Genomic DNA, 18,237 nt, shown 5'->3' on the forward strand with positions numbered 1-18,237 from the left:
TGTGTGTGTGTGTGTGTGTGTGTGTGTGTGTGTGTGTGTGTGTGTGTACGTATTCAATTCTTACGAGAAAACAAGAAATCAAGCTGACCCCAAAGAATCATTAAAAAGCAAGCCCTGGGGTGGTATTTTCTAAGGTCAAAGAAGATTCATGCCAATTTTCCAAATATCCATATTACATTATAATAATTGATTCTAATTAAGATGTTGTAACATGGGTGAGATATTCAGTATACACACCTTGCTAAGGCAGATTAGAGTGTGATAAAACTTGCAAAGATTTTTTTTTTTTTAGACAAAGAAGTTTTGGCATTGACTTCCTGGGAATTACTCATTCCTTAAGCATGACAGGTAATTGACTTGTGTCTTACAAATAGTTGGGAGTGTGAGGTCTATATGGATAGGTGTCTGAATTGGTTGGGAATTAGATGGCTGGTGTTGTGTAGGCATTGATGAGGAGTGATTATAATTATATCCTTTTATGGTTCTGCATTTTTACCATTATGTCACAGATTACAATGTTTGGGAAATATTGAAATAAAATAATGAAGGTCATGAAATCATGAAGATTCTGGTTTTCCTTCCTGAAAGGCAAGAGGAAATTTGGCTTCTTCCTGATATATCTATATGGGAACTGCCCTGCTCCCAAAAAAATTTTTCCCTGAATAACCAGGCAAGGAACATTCACACTACACCCACAAGTCACTGCCAAACTCAATACTCCATGCTTCTGAGAACAACAATAATCCATTATAAGGTTGCACAGAGTATCCAATAATACATGATGAGTAGCAAGGACCCTTCCACTCATTCTGTCTTATACACATACACACACACACACACACATACACACACACACACCTGACCAGATTAGAACTGGTGAATATAGAATGGCTTAGTGCTGTTTTACTTTACTCAGTTTTTTTTTTTATAAGTAATTATTTACCAAGATCTTCTATTAGCTTTGTTTCAGGGCTCCACAGCTGGAATTTAATGTCTCTGTGCTATTGTGCATAATGGAAAACACAGTGCTGCTGTTAATGGGTTTGCTAACAATACCCCCTCATTATGTTATTTGAATTTTAACTCTTTGAAATACATGACAGGTAATCCAACAAATATTCATTAAGAAGGCCTTCAGTGAAAGCTTCAAGAAAATTAAATTACAATTAAGTAACTGACCTCAGATGAACATGTGGATTTTGTAATTTTAGTTTAAAATACCTATATGCGTTGATGAGTGCATTCATGAAATCCAAAAGTCCCAATAAGCCTTTGGTCCCTGTAGTCTGGAATGACGAAAACCAGCCAAAAGTTATCAGAAACATAGCCTTGTGATTGCAATAGCAAAAGAACTTGGGAAAGTTCCTTTGTTAATGACAGATGAGCCTAAATTATGTATTTGTCTCTGTCATTGCAATGTGAGCACCTTGTGGTCAAGGACTGAATTTTGCCTTTCTTTGTAACTCAGCACTTAATAGTATCTTGAACATTGTAGCCTCTTAATACATTTTTTTTAAAATTTCAAATCCAGTCTCAGAAACTTACTAGCTGTTTAACCTTGAGCAAGTCACAATAATCTGTTTGCCTCAGTTTCCTCAACTGTAAAATGAGGATAATAATAGTCTTTATGTCCTGGGGTTATTGTGAATATCAAATGGGATATTTTTTTAAAGTGCTAAGTACAGTGACTAGTACATAGTAAGCACTACATAAATGTTAACTATTACTACTACTACTACGACTATTAATAATAATCATTTTTGAGTCATAGACCTACATGAAAGCACCCTACAGGTCAACTAGACTAACCCTTTCATCTTTATCAAATGAGGGAGAAGTGTTAAAGTCACTTAAGCAGACTCACAAGGGTAGTAGGTAGCAGAGTGTGCATTAGGACTCCTATCCCACAATTCTAAATCCATTAATACATTACACTGCAATGTGACAACTTATGCAGCTAATATTTGTTACTTTATCCATTTTCTATTTGTTACCTTCACAGCTGGTTGAAATAAGTTGCCACAATTGTACATTCTACTTCCTTCCTTCCTTCTTTTTCATTTTTTTAATTTTCTTTTTGATTATGAATATAACAAATATGAACAATTCAATTTACAAAGGAAATGAAAGAGTATTGTGTTTGTAGCTGTGAATCTGTATTGTATACAGCTTGTTTTTAAATGTATATTAAATTTAACTTGATGATACTAATTCTATCCTGATTTATTTTTATTCTTACTTGTTATTGATTTTGATTTTTGCTTTAACAATTTGATGTTCTAACTGCATATAGTATATGTTTAATAAATGAATTAAGCAGAAATTATTTGTCCTTGAGTGTGAGTTTCATTCTTGAGAATTTCCTTTGGCCAACTTCATTTGTAGAATATTATACCATGTGGTCCTATCTATTTTCTCCCCATGAACCTCTCTAAAATTGTATAGTCCACATAAAACAATGTCTGATGTTTCCATTTCCCAACTTTATAACAAGCATTGAGGGGGTGATATGACTATCATTTCAAATTTCCATTATTTATACTTTGTTTAATATTTACCATATGAGTCCAAATTATGTCTAGAATAGCTGCCCCACCCCCCACCACTGCTTTCTTCAACCATTGAAGAATTAAATGATTATTAAGGCAAGCCAAGAATTTGCTTCTAGCAAAGGAAGAGATACAAGCAGATGCCTGGATAATTGAAGTCTGTCATAGGGACTACATCATGTCTCTGTATGAGGTATGTGATCTATTTCCTGAATTCCTCATTTCCTCATGCTGTCTAGGTGATCTATAATATATTCCTACAACAATATCATTTCTGTTTCTCCTTTCATTGATACCTTATTCAAATGTTCTTTACTAGGTCTCTTTCCTCATATTTCTAGATTTCCCCATGTTTCAAATCTTGCCATATTGATTCCCCTATCTCAATTCTGTTTTTGCTTTTTAAATAGAACAGTCTCTTTCATAGTTATATAGTGCAGTGGATAGAGTGCTGAGCCTGAAGTCAAGAAGACTCATCTTTCTGAGTTGAAATCCAGCCTCAGACCCTTATTAGCTGTATGACCTTGGATAAATAACTTCACCCTGTTTGTCTCAGTTCCTCATCTGTAAAATGAGCTGGAGAAGAAAATGGCAAATCACTCTGGTGTCTTTACCAAGAAAACCCCAAATGGAGTCACAAAGAATCAGACATGACTAAAATGACTGAACATAAACAAAAGTCTTAGACCATTTATAAGGTTGCATTGGTCTCTTGGATGTTAGAAAACTCCTTTGTTTCTATGACTTTCTTTCACCTTGCATGAGTGAACTACTTAACTTAGAACTCTGTTCTGGGTCTGATCTTGATTATTAAGTGAGTACAAACTCACCTTAGCTGAACATACTATGTTTCATAACCATCCACCTGGGTAACTTGGAATATCTTGCCATCTACCTTGCTCTAAAGCATATTCCTCACTGCCTCCTCTGGGAACAGTAAACAAATTAATTCTACCATTAAAAAGGGCATGACAAAGGAGTGCCCTATTATTCTATTCACCATTCCTGTGACTCACCTGCTATTTAAAAACAACAACAACAACAACAAAACTATCTTCCCTGGCTATCCTTCCCTTCTATATATTGTGTCTTCCAATTAGAAGAATTAGCTCCTTGAGGTCAAGGATATTCTCATTTTTGTCATATAATTAACAGGTTCTAGTACAGTGCCTGGCACAAAATAGGTACTTATGAATTCATTCATTTATCCAATCATTCTCTCTCTTCTCATCTCTGTCTCCTTGCTTCCCTACCTTCATTGACTTCTTTCAAGTACCAGTTAAAATATCACCTTTTTATAAGAAGCCTTTCCAGATCTCCTATAATGTTAACCTTTCTTCTGTGATTTATCTCTAATTAATCTGTATATAACTTGTTTGTATATAGTAGTTCACATGTTGTCTCCCCTATAGATTAGGAGCTCCTTGAAGGAAAGGGCTGTTTTGTTTCCTTTTTGCCCTCTTTGTAACCTCAGTACTTGGCACAATGCCTGACTTCTAGACGGTGCTTAATGAATACTTGATTTGAGTCATTACTTTAGTTCATACATTTTTTTTAAGTCATTGATCTTCCCCCTATGTCATACCTGCAATTAACTGGTATTGGCATAACGGATACATTTGGGTAGTTTCTTCTCTGATCTCCTTTTTTTTCTTTTCAATGTCAACTTTGTCCTAATTTTAAGACAGTAGGGAAATTAACATTCATGTCTTTGTGGAAAGCATGATGACCAGACAAAAGCTCATTGATCAATGACAGCAGCTCATTATTCCTATGTTTTAAGCCATAGTGTAGAAATCCAAATTGCATTCTCAGACACCATCCTCTTATCCAGCAGTTATCTACCTATCTCTTCAGAAGTCCTTCATTTCAATTGAAATCCATAATAAAAACATAAGTTCCATCCCTAAGATCTGTTCCTAGAACTTTGAATGAAGAAGTTAAGTGATTTAAGTTCATGTAGCTGGTAAGTATTGAAGCTTAGGGTAAAATCCAAGTCTCCCAAGGCAGTGTGATTAAGGAAAGAGGAAGGAATAAACATTTATATAATACCTACTATGTGTCAGACACTGTGCTAAGCACTTAGTTTATATTTTTTATAAAAAACATTTATAAATTTTATAAATAAACTCATTTGATCCTCACAATAATCCACCAAGGTAGGTTAGTATAAAAAGCACTGAATTTGAAATCATAATAACTGAATCAAACTACATTTCCATTTCTAATTCCCTGTGTGACTTTCAGCAAGAAATTTAAATTGTGTGGGCTTCAGTTTCCTTATTTGTAAAATAAAAAGGTGAGACTTGATGATTTCTTTGGTCCCTTCTTGTTCCAGACTATGAACCTACTTTCTTGTGACTCAGTTCATCATGCTTTTCACTCTGTCACAAGGGAGCAACACTAAGAAAGCATTACATCATGTTTGGATTATTGGAAGCGCATCCTAATCAGTCTCTTGCCACCAGTATCCCTTCTCTGATCCATCCTCTATACACCGATAGATCATTGTTCTTAAGAGACCTTCAATGACTTTCTATTGCTCAAACTCCTTAACCTGTTTTATAAGCTCTTCCCAATTCTAGCCTCTCATGGCTGCTCTAAAGCTTCTTCACTCTTCCCCAATATAAAGCCTGTACTCTATATAGGATACTCTCCTCTCTGTCCCTGAAATAATTCCCATAAAATCCCAAGTTGGAGCCCTTCATTATGCTGTTTTTTCTATCTAGAAAGCCTTTCTCCCTTACTTTGACTCTCCATGTCCTATCCATTTTTAAGATTCATCCATCTTTACAACTATCCATCTATTTTCCCCCCATGAACCTCTCTAAAATTGTATAGTCCACATAAAACAATGCCTGATTTTTCCATTTCCTATCTTTATAACAAGCACTGAGGCGGTGATATGACTATCATTTCAAATTTCCATTTTTTATACTTTGTTTAATATTTACCTTATGAGTTCAAATTATGTCTAGAATAGCAGCCCCCTGCTGTTGACCACTCCAGTCACAATGACCAATCCCCTCCCTTCTCAGAAGTTCTATAGCATTTATAGCACTCATCTGATTACTTAATTATCTGCTATTACTATTATAACTTCACATTTATATAGCATATTAAATTCTGCATGGGATTTTCTATCTAACAACTCATCACCTCACATCTATTAATTTATTTTAATTTATCAACAATCACTTCCATTAGCTTTTGAGTTTTTAATTTTTCTCCCCCTCCCTCCCCAAGACAGCATGCAATCTGATACAGGCTATATATATATTTACATTCCTAAATATGGCAGTTTGAATAAAGTCCCATGCTCTATATTCTTTTTAATTTTTTTGGCTAGGTAATGGGGTTAAGTGATTTGCCCAGTATCACACAACTAGTAAGTGTTATGTGTCTGAGGCCAGATTTGAACTCAGTTTCGCCTTACTCCAAGGCCGGTCTCTACCTACAGTGCCACCTAGCTGCCCAATCTCATATCTAGATTATGTCATTAGACTATGACTGGTCTTCCTGACTCAATCCTCTCCCTACTCTAGTCTATCCTTCACTAAGATGTCAAACTGGTGTTCCAATAGCACAACTCTGACCATGTTACACACACCCTACCTGCCACCCCACTTAATCAAATCTAGTGGCTCCCAATTGCCTCACATATAAAATGTTCACCTTGGCTTTTAAAGCCCTCTATAACTTTTCCCCTTTCTACCTTTCCAATCTTTTTATACCTTGAACTCTACCCTACCTCATACTTTTTGATCAAGTAACACTGGCCTACTTACTCTTCGTGCAAAACACTCCATTGGCTATATAAATGTTATATAATGTTATAAAAAGACTGTGTAAATGTTCATTACTATTATTAATTACTAGCATTTCTATAGCACTGGTGGGGGAGGAGAAAATAAGAATTTAACAAGCACCTACTTTGTGCCAGGCCTTGGGATAAGCATTTTACAAACATTATCTCATTTGATCCTCACAAAAACCCTGGGAGATGGGTGATATTATTATTATTATCTATATTTTACATTTGATGAAACTAAGCAGAGGTTAAATGGTTTGCTCAGGTAGTGTCACATAGTCACATAGCTATTATCTGAGTTTGGATTTGAAGTCAGGTCTTCTTAATTACAGACTCAATGCTCTCACTCACTGTGCTACCTACCTGAAATTTAAGAGGTCAGTTCAGACTTGAGATCAGAAAAAATATCTCAATAATTAGTAATGTGAGAAAGTTGAATGGGCTTCTTTAGGAAATAGTGGGTTTTCCCTTCTTAAAAGTCCTCAAACAGAGGCTAGATGACCACTTGTTAAGAGTGTTGTAGAGTGATTTTTTCTTTAGCCATCAGATGGACTAAAAAGCAGCTGAGGACTCTACCAACTCGGAGGCCCTGTGACTCAACCACTTGCCGATGTTTACACAGTTAGAGAGCGGAGGCAGGATTCAAACCTAGGACTCCCCTTACTCCAAGCCCATTGCCCACTCCACTCTCCAAAGTTATTAAACTGAAACGCTGTGATTCACTTTGTCTATGATGATGAAATATTCCTGTCAACTAGAGAAAGCTCATTCATAAAAGACAGCCAACATCTGAAGCATAACCATCATCTCATCAAGATGTGATAAATGGTTTGAATTGGACCATGAATAGAGAGTCTTCCGTTAAGTATTTACTAGGTTAAATTGCAGGTTTTTCTACTCCTTAAAATAAGAATGTTATGTCATTTCAAGGTTTCTGTAAGTGTTCTTGACTCAGAAACCCTACTGTCCAATCATGAAGGGTAAAGTACTGTTTCAAGAGGCTAAGAATGCTCAAGTGTCAGTCACATAGGCATTTGTTTGGAACAACTTATATAAAATCCTCAGAAGGGTGATTTTTAAAATAGTCTTTTATTTAAGAAGGAAGATGAGTTATGGAAATAGTGCCATAGAACATATATCCGTGTTTCTAGAAACTCCAATTTCTAGCTTATTTAACAAGTGCATATGGCAGTAGAATTCCATATAGGTGCACCTCACCAGAGGTGCCAGATGCATTTATTTCAATTATTAAACATGTTGTAAGTACCTAACTCACATAGGGCCCCATTGATAGGTGTTACAGCATACAAAAGACAAATGAATAATTGCTGTTCCTCTAAAGGAATTGAATATTTAGGATTGATACTATTTGCTCCCATTTGCATTATTCTTACAACCTTGTGAATTGTATTATTCACAATAACTTTGACAGGTAAGTGAATTACTTATGCCCATTTTACTGATGAAAAAGATAATTCCTCACTGTTCCATAAAAAAAATCAAGTATAAGTTGAGTTTCTGTAAATCATGTTTTAAGCATGCATAGGAACTGAATATATTAATGAGATTTTTTTTTCTGAGGAAGAATCTTTTAAAGAATTTTTTAAAATGTTTAAAAATGTTATATGTAAATATGGATTTTTCTGTACTAAATTTGGACTCAGATGTCTTAGTGAGGCATGAGAGTTGATCCTGTTTCCTTGAAGATCAAGTGGAAAATTTTCAGGTATGGGCTTAGTAATAAAATATGTACCTACTATTAAAAATCAACTTCACTAATTGTGGAGAGACTCATTAACAACTTGGTGAAAAAATCAATTTATTGGTCACAGCTATTCATAAAGACCATATACTAAGGTATGTTATTGTTGTTTAGTCATTTTTTTCATTCCTGTCTGACTCTTTGTGACCCTTCCTGGATTTTTCTCTACAGAGATATTGGAGTGTTTTGCCATTTCTTTATCTAGTTCATTTTACAGATGAATAAACTGAGACAGAGTTAAGTGATTTGTCCAGGGTCACAAAGCTAGTAAGTGTCTACACCTACACAGATAAGACAAGGAATCTTTTGTTATCTTAAACTATATAGGAATTTGCAATGGTGGATTTACGTAAGTGTAGAGACTGACCTCAACCAAAAGTGATATGGTCTTAGGACATTATGAGTATCAATGTTAATGCATCATAGACACTTCAATATCTCTTAGAAGATAGTTCCATTCACATAATACAAGTGCAAGAAGTCACTGAGAAGTCAATATAATGGAAGTTTGTCCAGTGAGATGAGACCAATAAAAACACTTTGTGCAATAGAAATAAGCTGCTTCAAGACATCATGGGCACATTCTGAATAAACATGGGTTTGAATCTAACATTAGAATGGCCATGATCAACACGGTAATGATAGAAAATGTCTCACCAAATAAGAAATAAGATTAAATGCTATGTTCTATCTTATTTTTATAATTGCTTGAGAAAAACCTCAATGTAAAAATAATAATAATGCGGGAGCTGATTAAATAGCCTCTGAGGTCCCTTTAAAATCTAGGTCTATCAACAATGTATAAAAAAATTAAGTGGACACTCTCTGTCAGGTATTGTACTGTTGTACTATGATCCTAGTGTAAGAGGGAGGCTCCATTGCATATCCCAGTCATTTAAAATGAGTTACCTTTGTTAGATAAGAACATTTGATTAAAATAATCAATCAGAAGTCTTGTTTATTGAGCAATCATGGAGCTGGTGCTGCAGTAGATAGTATCCTGAATCTGGAATAAGGAGGACCTGGGTTCAAATCCCACTTCAGGAACTTTACTGTGTGACTGGTAAGTAGCAATTTCTATTTGCCTCAGTTTTCTCAGCTGTATAATGGGAATAATGCCACATACCTTTCAGAGTTTTGTGAACATATTATTTAATTGTGAAGATATTATGTAATGGGATATTATTAAAAAAAAAAGGTGCTTAGCACAGTGCCTGCTATGTAGTAGGCACTGTGTAAATGCTTATTGCTTTTCTTTCCTTTCACTTTCTTAATGAATTAGTGACCCTATCTTGTACCTATCACATCATGCTATTATTATGTGCTTAGCTTTTCTCCACAGCTCCACCAAGAGCATCTTGAAGGTACTGATTGACATACTTTAGAAAGACCCACAATTCTGCAGTCCCATATATGGGATTTTTTTTTAGATGTCCCATAGACATTTTCATGTTGGCTTCCATGCACTATGGCTTTCAGAATGTAAAAACTGGGTGATTCTTCTTGCAGTCAATATGCACCTCATATCAAGTTCACCTCAACAATCACTGAGTGGAAAAATTGGATCCTGTGAAATATTCCTCAGATAAGTCAACAGTGATGTCAAATGAGGAACCAAAGAGAGTTATGTTGCACCTAGAAGCACTTGCTTATCCAAAAATCTGTATCTTATGGGACTCCTAGTGTAGGCTGAAGCATAAAGCTTGTGATATAAGAGAAAAGAATGAGTTGTGGTCATTTAAGATATAGTAGCTGCTCCTAAAAATTCCTATAAGCAAGGAATACACAGAGAAATTGGATTGATAACCAGTGTGGGAGAAGAATGTAGAAGGAGACAAAATAATATGGTGAGTATCAAGGAGTAATGCTGTAGTGTTACTGAGGAATACAGTGACACATAAAGTCACATTACTCTGTCAAATAAGTTTTCAGGCATAAGCTAAGAAATATTATCACATTCTAAGTACTGAACCCTAGCAGTTTCAGAAAACAGTCACTACAACAGCTCTATCTAGGCATAAAGTGGAGATGTATTCTATCAACAAACTCATCCAGGGGAAGGCAACAGGATAGTGAAGGGCATTGATTTTAACCTGGAGAAGAGAAGACTTGGGGATGACATAAAAGGTGTCTCCAAATATTTGGAGCGATGGCATGTGGCAGAAGGATGAAGCTTCACCTGTTTTGCCCCCCAGGGCACAACCAAGATCTGTGAGTAGAAATTTCAAAGAGATATGTTTAGTCTTGATGTGATGGGGGAAATCACTTCCTAACAATTAGAGCAATCCCAATGGGGAATTGGCTGAGTTGGGAGGTGGGGAATTGCCCTTCCATGGAGCGGGTAGAGCTGACAGAGGATGAATGATTCTTTGTTGGATATATTTTAGTAGAGATTTCTTCCTGATCTGGGTTGGACCAGATGGCTTCTTTGAATTCTCAAATTCTGTGGTTCTATCTATCATATTCTCCACTTTGCCTGTAAGTCCCAATTAAAATTCTATCTTCTACAGGAAACCTTTCCCAATCCCTGTTAATTCTAGTGCCTCCTCTCTCAATTATTTCCTATTTATCCTTTATATAGCTTGTTTGTATACATTTGGTTACTTGTCTCCCTCATTGGACTGAGGGTTCCTTGAAGGCAGGAACTGTCTTTTGCCTCTTTTTGTACCCTCAGCATTTAACACAGTGCCTGGCACAGAGCAGGTGCTCAACAAATATTTATTGACTGACCAAGAAGAGATAGAGAAGAAAAGCTAAATCTCCTTGAAAGAGAAGCCTGAGGAAGCTTGGGTTTGAAGGCTGGATGGGTATTGGAAAACCAGTAACTATCATTTTCTCTGGGACAGACAGTGTGGCCAATTCAGTGTCAGACTTTTATAGAATGTGCTTTAGAAAAAAAAAAAAAAAAACAGCATCCGTTCAGAAAGCTGTCCTTCAGGACACATGTCTATCACCCAACCAATGAGACTTTTACCTCCATGGCAGATGATCAGAACAGACTTGTCTAATGCCCATGATGGAAGTGTTGATTAATCTTGTAATAATAAGGATAGACCGAGAGCTGAAATAGAGGCAGGAAATTAGGATTCAATTCCAGGTCTGTAGCTGACTTGCTATGCAGTCTTCAGCATGTCACATCCTCTACACAGCTCAAGGGAATAAGAAAATTTCCCCCATGGGGCCTACCCTCTTTCCAAACAGAAATGTCACTGCTGAAGATAATATCCTCTGTCTCCCAAGCATGCATTTGCAGGATCATATATCTTCTTCCCATCACCCCACATTCAGCTGTCATCTATCAGCAACACTGTTTCCTTCTGTGGGCTCTGTAATGGGACTGACAGCCCCTTGCACACATCATAGGACGAGACACGTGCCTTCCTGCCTGGCTAGATCTCCCTGTCTGTACCTGCCTCCAATCAAGGGAAAACAAAGCTTTAGCAATATTACAGTAGGATGAGAGAGGATTGGTAGGGCCGACATGCGCCTGTGGTGCTCTCAGAACTGATAATGGAAAGCAATAGGAACATAGGATTCATTCATGCAGCATCAGTTCAATGTAATCTAAAGGTTCCCCCAAGGTCCAATTGTGCAGAACCCCAGGAAGTCTCTGGGGTAAAACAACGTAGTTTTTGGTATTTATGCCTCTTGGGCCCATGTCAGAATTGCCAGTACCCAAGCTATCTTCATGCATCTGGGACCCTAAGCACTTCTGAGAACTAATCAGATGTTTTGTTCCCCTGGCCCAAGTGTTGTCAAAGAGGTTAGAAACCTGGGCTCTAGTCACACATCTCACAGTAACTACTGCAAGCTTGAGATGCAGAACATTGCAGTGGAAGGAAGCTTGCCAAAGGGCCTTGGTTTGAATTCTGAGTTTGCCACTCATTTGCTTATGTGACTTTGGGCAACTAGAAGACCAATAAACTCCCTTTTACCTCTAAATCTATAATCCTGTTATTCTGGTAACCCTATGTTGTTGTTATTGTTGAGTCATTTCATGTCTGACTCTTTATGACCTCATTTTGGGGTTTTCATGGCAAAGTTATTGAAATGGTTCGCCATTTTCTTCTCCAGCTCACCTTACAGATGATAAATGGAGGCAAACGGGATTAAGTGACTTGCCCAGGGTCACACAGTTAATAAGAGTCTGAGGCCTGATTTGAATTCAGAAGATGAGTCTACCTGATTCCAAGCCCAATGTTCTATCCATTGTACCGTCTATGACATTGAACAAATGAGTTCCCTCCTTCAGTTTTCCCATCTGTAAAATAAGAATGTTAGGCCACATGATCTTTATTAAGGGATACATTTCCCTCTAACTTAAAAAAAATCTAATTTGGTTAAGTTGTGGTGTATCATCATGATGTAATGCTAACTACTGTACTATAAGAAATGATGAGTACAATGATTTTAGGGAAAGAAATTGGTAACCTTGCATGAAATAATGAAGAGTGAAATGAGCAAAACCAAGAGAATGTTGTATACAGTAATAGCAATGTTATTTTAAGGATAACTTTGAGAGACTAAGTCATTTTGACTATTATAAATATCCAAATTAACTACAAAGGACCTATGAGGGAAGATGCCATCTGCATCCAGAGAAACATCTGATAAATAGAAGTATGTATAGAATGATTTTACATATATATTATATATATATGTGTGTGTGTGTGTATATATAAAATAAATGTATACACACACACACACACACACACATATATATATATACACACACACATAAATATTGTCTAACAGTGGCCATCTTTAGGGTGGGGGGAGAAAAAAAGGGAAAAAAATGAAAGTTACATGATAACTTTATTATATATTTAAAAGGAATAGAAAGTTGTACATAACAGATTTGCAGTTTCATGTGCAACATTTTTTCCTATTCTATTGTGTTATGGAAATGCTTGTTTTATTTCTTAGATTAAAATTTTCTCAGATTAAAATTTTAAAAAAATGAAAAAAAATATATGTATCCATATGTGCATGACACACATTTTGGTTATTTATCTGAGGAAAATAAATGGATAGATAAAGTGAGAAGGAGCACTTCAGTATTGTTAAAGTTCAAATAGTCATTTTTTTCTTCATTGGTGTCCCTTTATCTAGTAATGAGGATGAAAGAATACCTTTGTGTTTAGCATCACACAGCTCTAAAAGGCACCTTGTCTGAAAATACTGATAAATATGTGTAACTTTCACAGGGAATGGATCTGAGACAGCAACCTTCAAATACATTTGACAATGACAAACATATTTTTCTTTTTAGGAGATGAACTTTTGGAGTGTTTACGTGTTTGATTTTCCTCTGAAAACCTTGAACAGCTCTTTGCCCTACTCTTCCTAACTAGCCAGCTACTCTCTGGAAAAAGGCCTAGGATAGCAAAGGAGACCTCACTAGTGGTATGCTTAATGATGCCGATGGAGTCTGCTCAACCTGAGTTTCCTAAAACATGAGATATATCTGATGAGTAAGTCACAGTCTGCTAGGTGCTATTGATTAGCTCATGATAGAATGGCCCCCAAGCCCTCTCCCTACTCGCTGTTTATGATAATTATCTAAAGAACCACATGATAGCAGATGGTATTTTAGGAGAGGCATCTCTTTAAATTCCCATACCTCATCAGTTTCTGAGTTAGGCCCAGAAAAGAAGGCAAATATTTGGTGATGTTCAAAAAAGTCATTCATATTGTTGTTGCTATCACTGTCAGTAACACAGCTGCAGCTACAAGGGGGGAGGGAATAAGCATTTGTATAGCACCTACTATGAACCAGTCATTATGCTAAACACTTTACAAATGTTATCTCATTTGATCCTCCCAACAACCCAGAGAGGTCAGTACTGTTATTATTTTTGTTTTATAGTTTAGGAAACTGAGTCAAACAGAGATTAAGTAATTTGCCAAGGGTCATATAACTAGTAAGTTTCCAATATTAACTCAGGTTTTCCTGACTCCGGTCCAATGCTCTGTCCACTATAACACCTAGCTGACCCAACTATAACACCAATAATATGAAGATTCTCAAAAACATCAGAATTTGTGTGCCAATCTAGAATATGAAAATCTAAACACTGAGGCTATCCCTACATAATTCATTGTTGGTTAACAAACATTAATCATTTACTGTATGCCAAGCATTGTACTAGGTTATGAGGAAAACAAAAACAAAATCTTAACTCTTTCTGTCTTCAATAAGTTTGTGTTATACTTGAAGTAGAACATAGTTTGGCACACACATACATGTTCCATCAAGGAATAAAGCAGTATTTGCACATGTAAAAAATGTTATGTTTTCCTGCATTTCACATAAATCCAATGTCGAGCTCAAAGTCAGAGCTCAAAATCTGTTTATCCTCTGGTCTTGACTGTTGTACAATTCCCTTACATTGCTTACGTGTGGGACGGGGTATAAATGGCACTACTAATCCAACAGATGGATTTTGAAGACATTATCATTGACCAAAGAGCCCTAAGATGAAATCAGATAAGGTAACACTAGGCAGTCTGCAGCCATTATATGACTAGCTAAGACAAACCCATACAATGCTGCATTACTCAATCCAAAGTGTTTTCTAAACCATTTTTGATTCTTACCATAAAAGCAAGTGAAATAAAACATTGATTCAGGCCAAAGAATACAGCATGTCCAGACACAGTTGCCTCATGCAGACCACAAGTAATGTATTTTTATGGCATAATATCAGTCATAAGTAGGATTTTGAAGTGCTTTGCATTTTGCTAGAGACTCAACAACAACACAAACAAAAATGTTTTATGCTTTCAGAAATTCAATGTGCCAAAAGTTTCATTTTTGAAGGAAAATATAGCAGATGTAAGGCTATTAAATTTGAAATCTGTTCTTCCCTAAAATTGAAATAAGTGAGCACTAGCAGAAAAATTGGATGCCTTCTTATCATAAATAGCCAGTGCAGACATACGTATGCTCCCAGATTCCAAAAACATAGCTAATATCTCTGTGCTCATAATAACTGCCCCCCACTACATTTTACTTCCTAGTTTACTTTGCCCTACAGCTATGGAACCTTAGACTTATAACAGCAGAAGAACATTTTGCTGCTATCATCCAACTCCAGTCCCTTAGTACATTCACACAAAGTTCCCCTACCTTATTTTATCCAGCAGGTTGAGGGTGAAGTTAGAAAAAAAAAAAAGTTAAAATCATCATTTGTTTTGACATTCTGTTTTCCCAATGGATATGTGACTCTTGAGGCAAAAATGATTTCAGTTTTGCTTTAATATCTTCAGTGTATAGCCAAATTCCAACTACTGTATGTAATAAACATTTAATAATGAGGTAGTATGTTAAAGTGAAAAGACTCACTCTGAAGTCAGAGGACATGGGTTCAAATTGCACTTCTGATGATGATTAGTGTATTACTTTGAAATACTATTTTTAAAGTGCTTAGTACAGTGCCTGGAATAAGTTGTTGTTTAGTCTTTTCATTCGTGTCTCACTCTTTGTGACCCTCCTTGGGTTTTTCTCTGCAGAGATGCTAGAGTGGTTTGCCATTTCCTTCTCCAGCTCATTTTACAGATGAGGAAACTGAGGCAAAGAGGGTCAAGTGGTTTGCCCAGGCAAAACAGCTAGTAAGTATCTGAGGTCAGATTTGAACTCATTAAGATGAATCTTTTTGACTTCAGGCATGACACTTTATTCACTGTGCCACCTAGCTTCCCCGCACTCTGGAACATAGTAGGTGCTTAATAAATGCTTGTTTCCTTCCTTCTTCTTTGGGCACTTCCTCTGCCTAATTATCTATAAAATCAAAGGTTGGACTAAACAGACTCTTGTACCTTCCACCTCTAAATCTATGATCTTAAGTTAATTGGTTAATTAATTATTATAACTAATATGTACATAGTATTTGAAAGTTCGTCAAACTCTTTATGTATGCTATTTCATTTGATTCTCATAACCCTATGAATAAGGCTTTATTTATTATCCCCATTTAACAGATGAGGAATTTGAGGCTGAGAAGTTCAGTGACTTGCCCAGGTTCACACAGCTAGTAAGTACATGAGGAAAGATACTCTAATAATTGTAGCACAGAGATGTCTTGATGACTAATATGAGACCTTATATACTGAAAATCCACCATCCTATTTCTACCCCAACCGCAGTGGAATCTAATTACTTTAGAAAAAGATTAACCTACTTTTCTACATAGTAGTTGTTTGAAGAAGGCAGGCAGAGAGACAAGATCTATTAGAAACCATAGAGGTCTTCAATATAGCTTCTAGTTATTAACCTAGAAGTTTAATAATTATAATGAAAAGTATTTTGAGGCATATGTTTAGTTCTAATAGCAGAGTCCATCAAAGCACCTAGTCAAAATGTATAAAATAGGGGCAGCTAGGTGGCACAGTGGATAGAGCACCGGCCCTGGAGTTAGGAGCACATATATATATATATATATATAAAGCAACAAATAAGTTGGAGCAATTGTTTGGAATTAATTTCTTTGTATCCTTCCTATTGTCTTTTTGGACATAATGTGAGACACTCATAACATAGTATGATTTCGATACTTGCTATATTTTAATATTCTAAAATCAAAGTTATGACTCATGCATAAGCGTTTATTATTATTATTATTATTATTAACACAAGCATCCAATGGCAGAATTATGCTATTATGGCTTCTGCTTATAATATAATTAGCATATATAATTCAGAAGTTGAGCTCCCAGTACTAAAACTTCCTATAGTGGAAATGATCCACAGAGGAAGGGCTCTTCTAAGCTCTGTGACAACCAGGGAGTGAATTTCTACACATATTTAAACATGGACCTTTAATTAATGACAAAGATTTTCAGGCTGTATTTCTATGACAAAAGTAAACAAACAAATAAACAGCTCTAAGCAATCCCATTACAGTGAAATGGACAATGGACTTGATGGTCTGTTCCGTGTTCTAAGACCCTTTCATGTCAGAAATACACGTTAGTCTTCAGGGTAACAAGGTTGATCTGAGATACTTTTGCCAACTATTATTAGTCTATCACCAGGTACTATAATTACATTTCACAGCATCTTAAAGGAAACTGGGAGAAAGTCCAGTAACAACTTTATCAAATTCCACCATTCAGCTTAATTTTCTCTTTGTTGTGTAGATAAATAACAACACTGTGTCAAAAGACAACTTAGGGGACATACATGTGCACACAGACACACAGAAACACACACACACACACACAAAACTTTCTAGGAATCCACAAAAAAGTCATCTAATGTTACTTGTAAGGTATTTTCCTCTAACATGATTATAATAGATAAGCCAGAAAGACCTACCAGTGGGAGACCCTTCCATGACATGTCCAACGTATGGTCCTTCCTTAAAAATGGGCCTGTTGTCATTCTGATCAATCACGATGATATCCAGAGAGACAGGTCCCTCAATGGTTTTGCCAGTGACATCAATAGTCTCCACGAATAGCTGTTTGAGTAAAGAGATTGGGGGGGAAAGGAATTCATTTATTGTGAAAACTGAAATATGTTCCTCCTGGGAAAGATAGGGAACATCAGCAATTTTGTTGTAATTAGCCCTTGGCAAAGTTCAAACTTTGGTCTCAGAGGATAGTCACTAGGATTGAATTAGAAAGTGAAGGATTTGAGTGAAAGAGAAAAATCAATTCTTGCTGAATCCCCATTGGGTACTTTGCAATTAATTCACTGAATTTGTAAAAAGAACCCAAAGAAATAAAAAAAAAACACAATCTGATATGAATGATGTGAAAAACTGCTGAGGGTATGATGTCTTCTATTTCTCTAGCATAATTATGCTTACAGGGAATATTTTTGCTGGTAAGAGAAATGGAAAAGCAATTCATAGCAGAATATTGAGTCATTACTTCAAGCATTTGTGATTTAATAAGTGTGAGTGCCACCTCCACTTATGAACACTTTAAGCCTTCTAAACCATAGCAGAATGGTATTGATTGTTGGCCAGACATAACCAACATCATAACCAACATTTATCTGGTGAGAGAGACAGAGACAGAGAGAGAGACAGAGACAGAGAGAGATACAGAGAAAGAGAGACACACACAGAGAAAGAGAGAGAGAGAGAGAGAGAGAGAGAGAGAGA

General features: G+C 36.1%; 1 protein-coding gene across 2 annotated transcripts in view; it reads right to left on the bottom strand.

Annotated features, from left to right (window-relative positions):
• CDH13 (cadherin 13) overlaps window positions 1–18,237 on the bottom strand; it is a 1,255,388-nt gene that overhangs the window by 481,663 nt on the left and 755,488 nt on the right. For both annotated transcript variants that reach the window (XM_027850548.1, XM_027850547.1), the window contains exon 6: window positions 17,442–17,586. In XM_027850548.1, the coding sequence (XP_027706349.1) occupies window positions 17,442–17,586 (145 nt within the window). The remainder of the gene's footprint in view (window positions 1–17,441; window positions 17,587–18,237) is intronic.

The sequence above is a fragment of the Vombatus ursinus genome, unplaced genomic scaffold, assembly GCF_900497805.2.
Source record: "Vombatus ursinus unplaced genomic scaffold, bare-nosed wombat genome assembly UNPS02009062.1, whole genome shotgun sequence".
Classification (NCBI taxonomy): Eukaryota; Metazoa; Chordata; class Mammalia; order Diprotodontia; family Vombatidae; genus Vombatus; species Vombatus ursinus.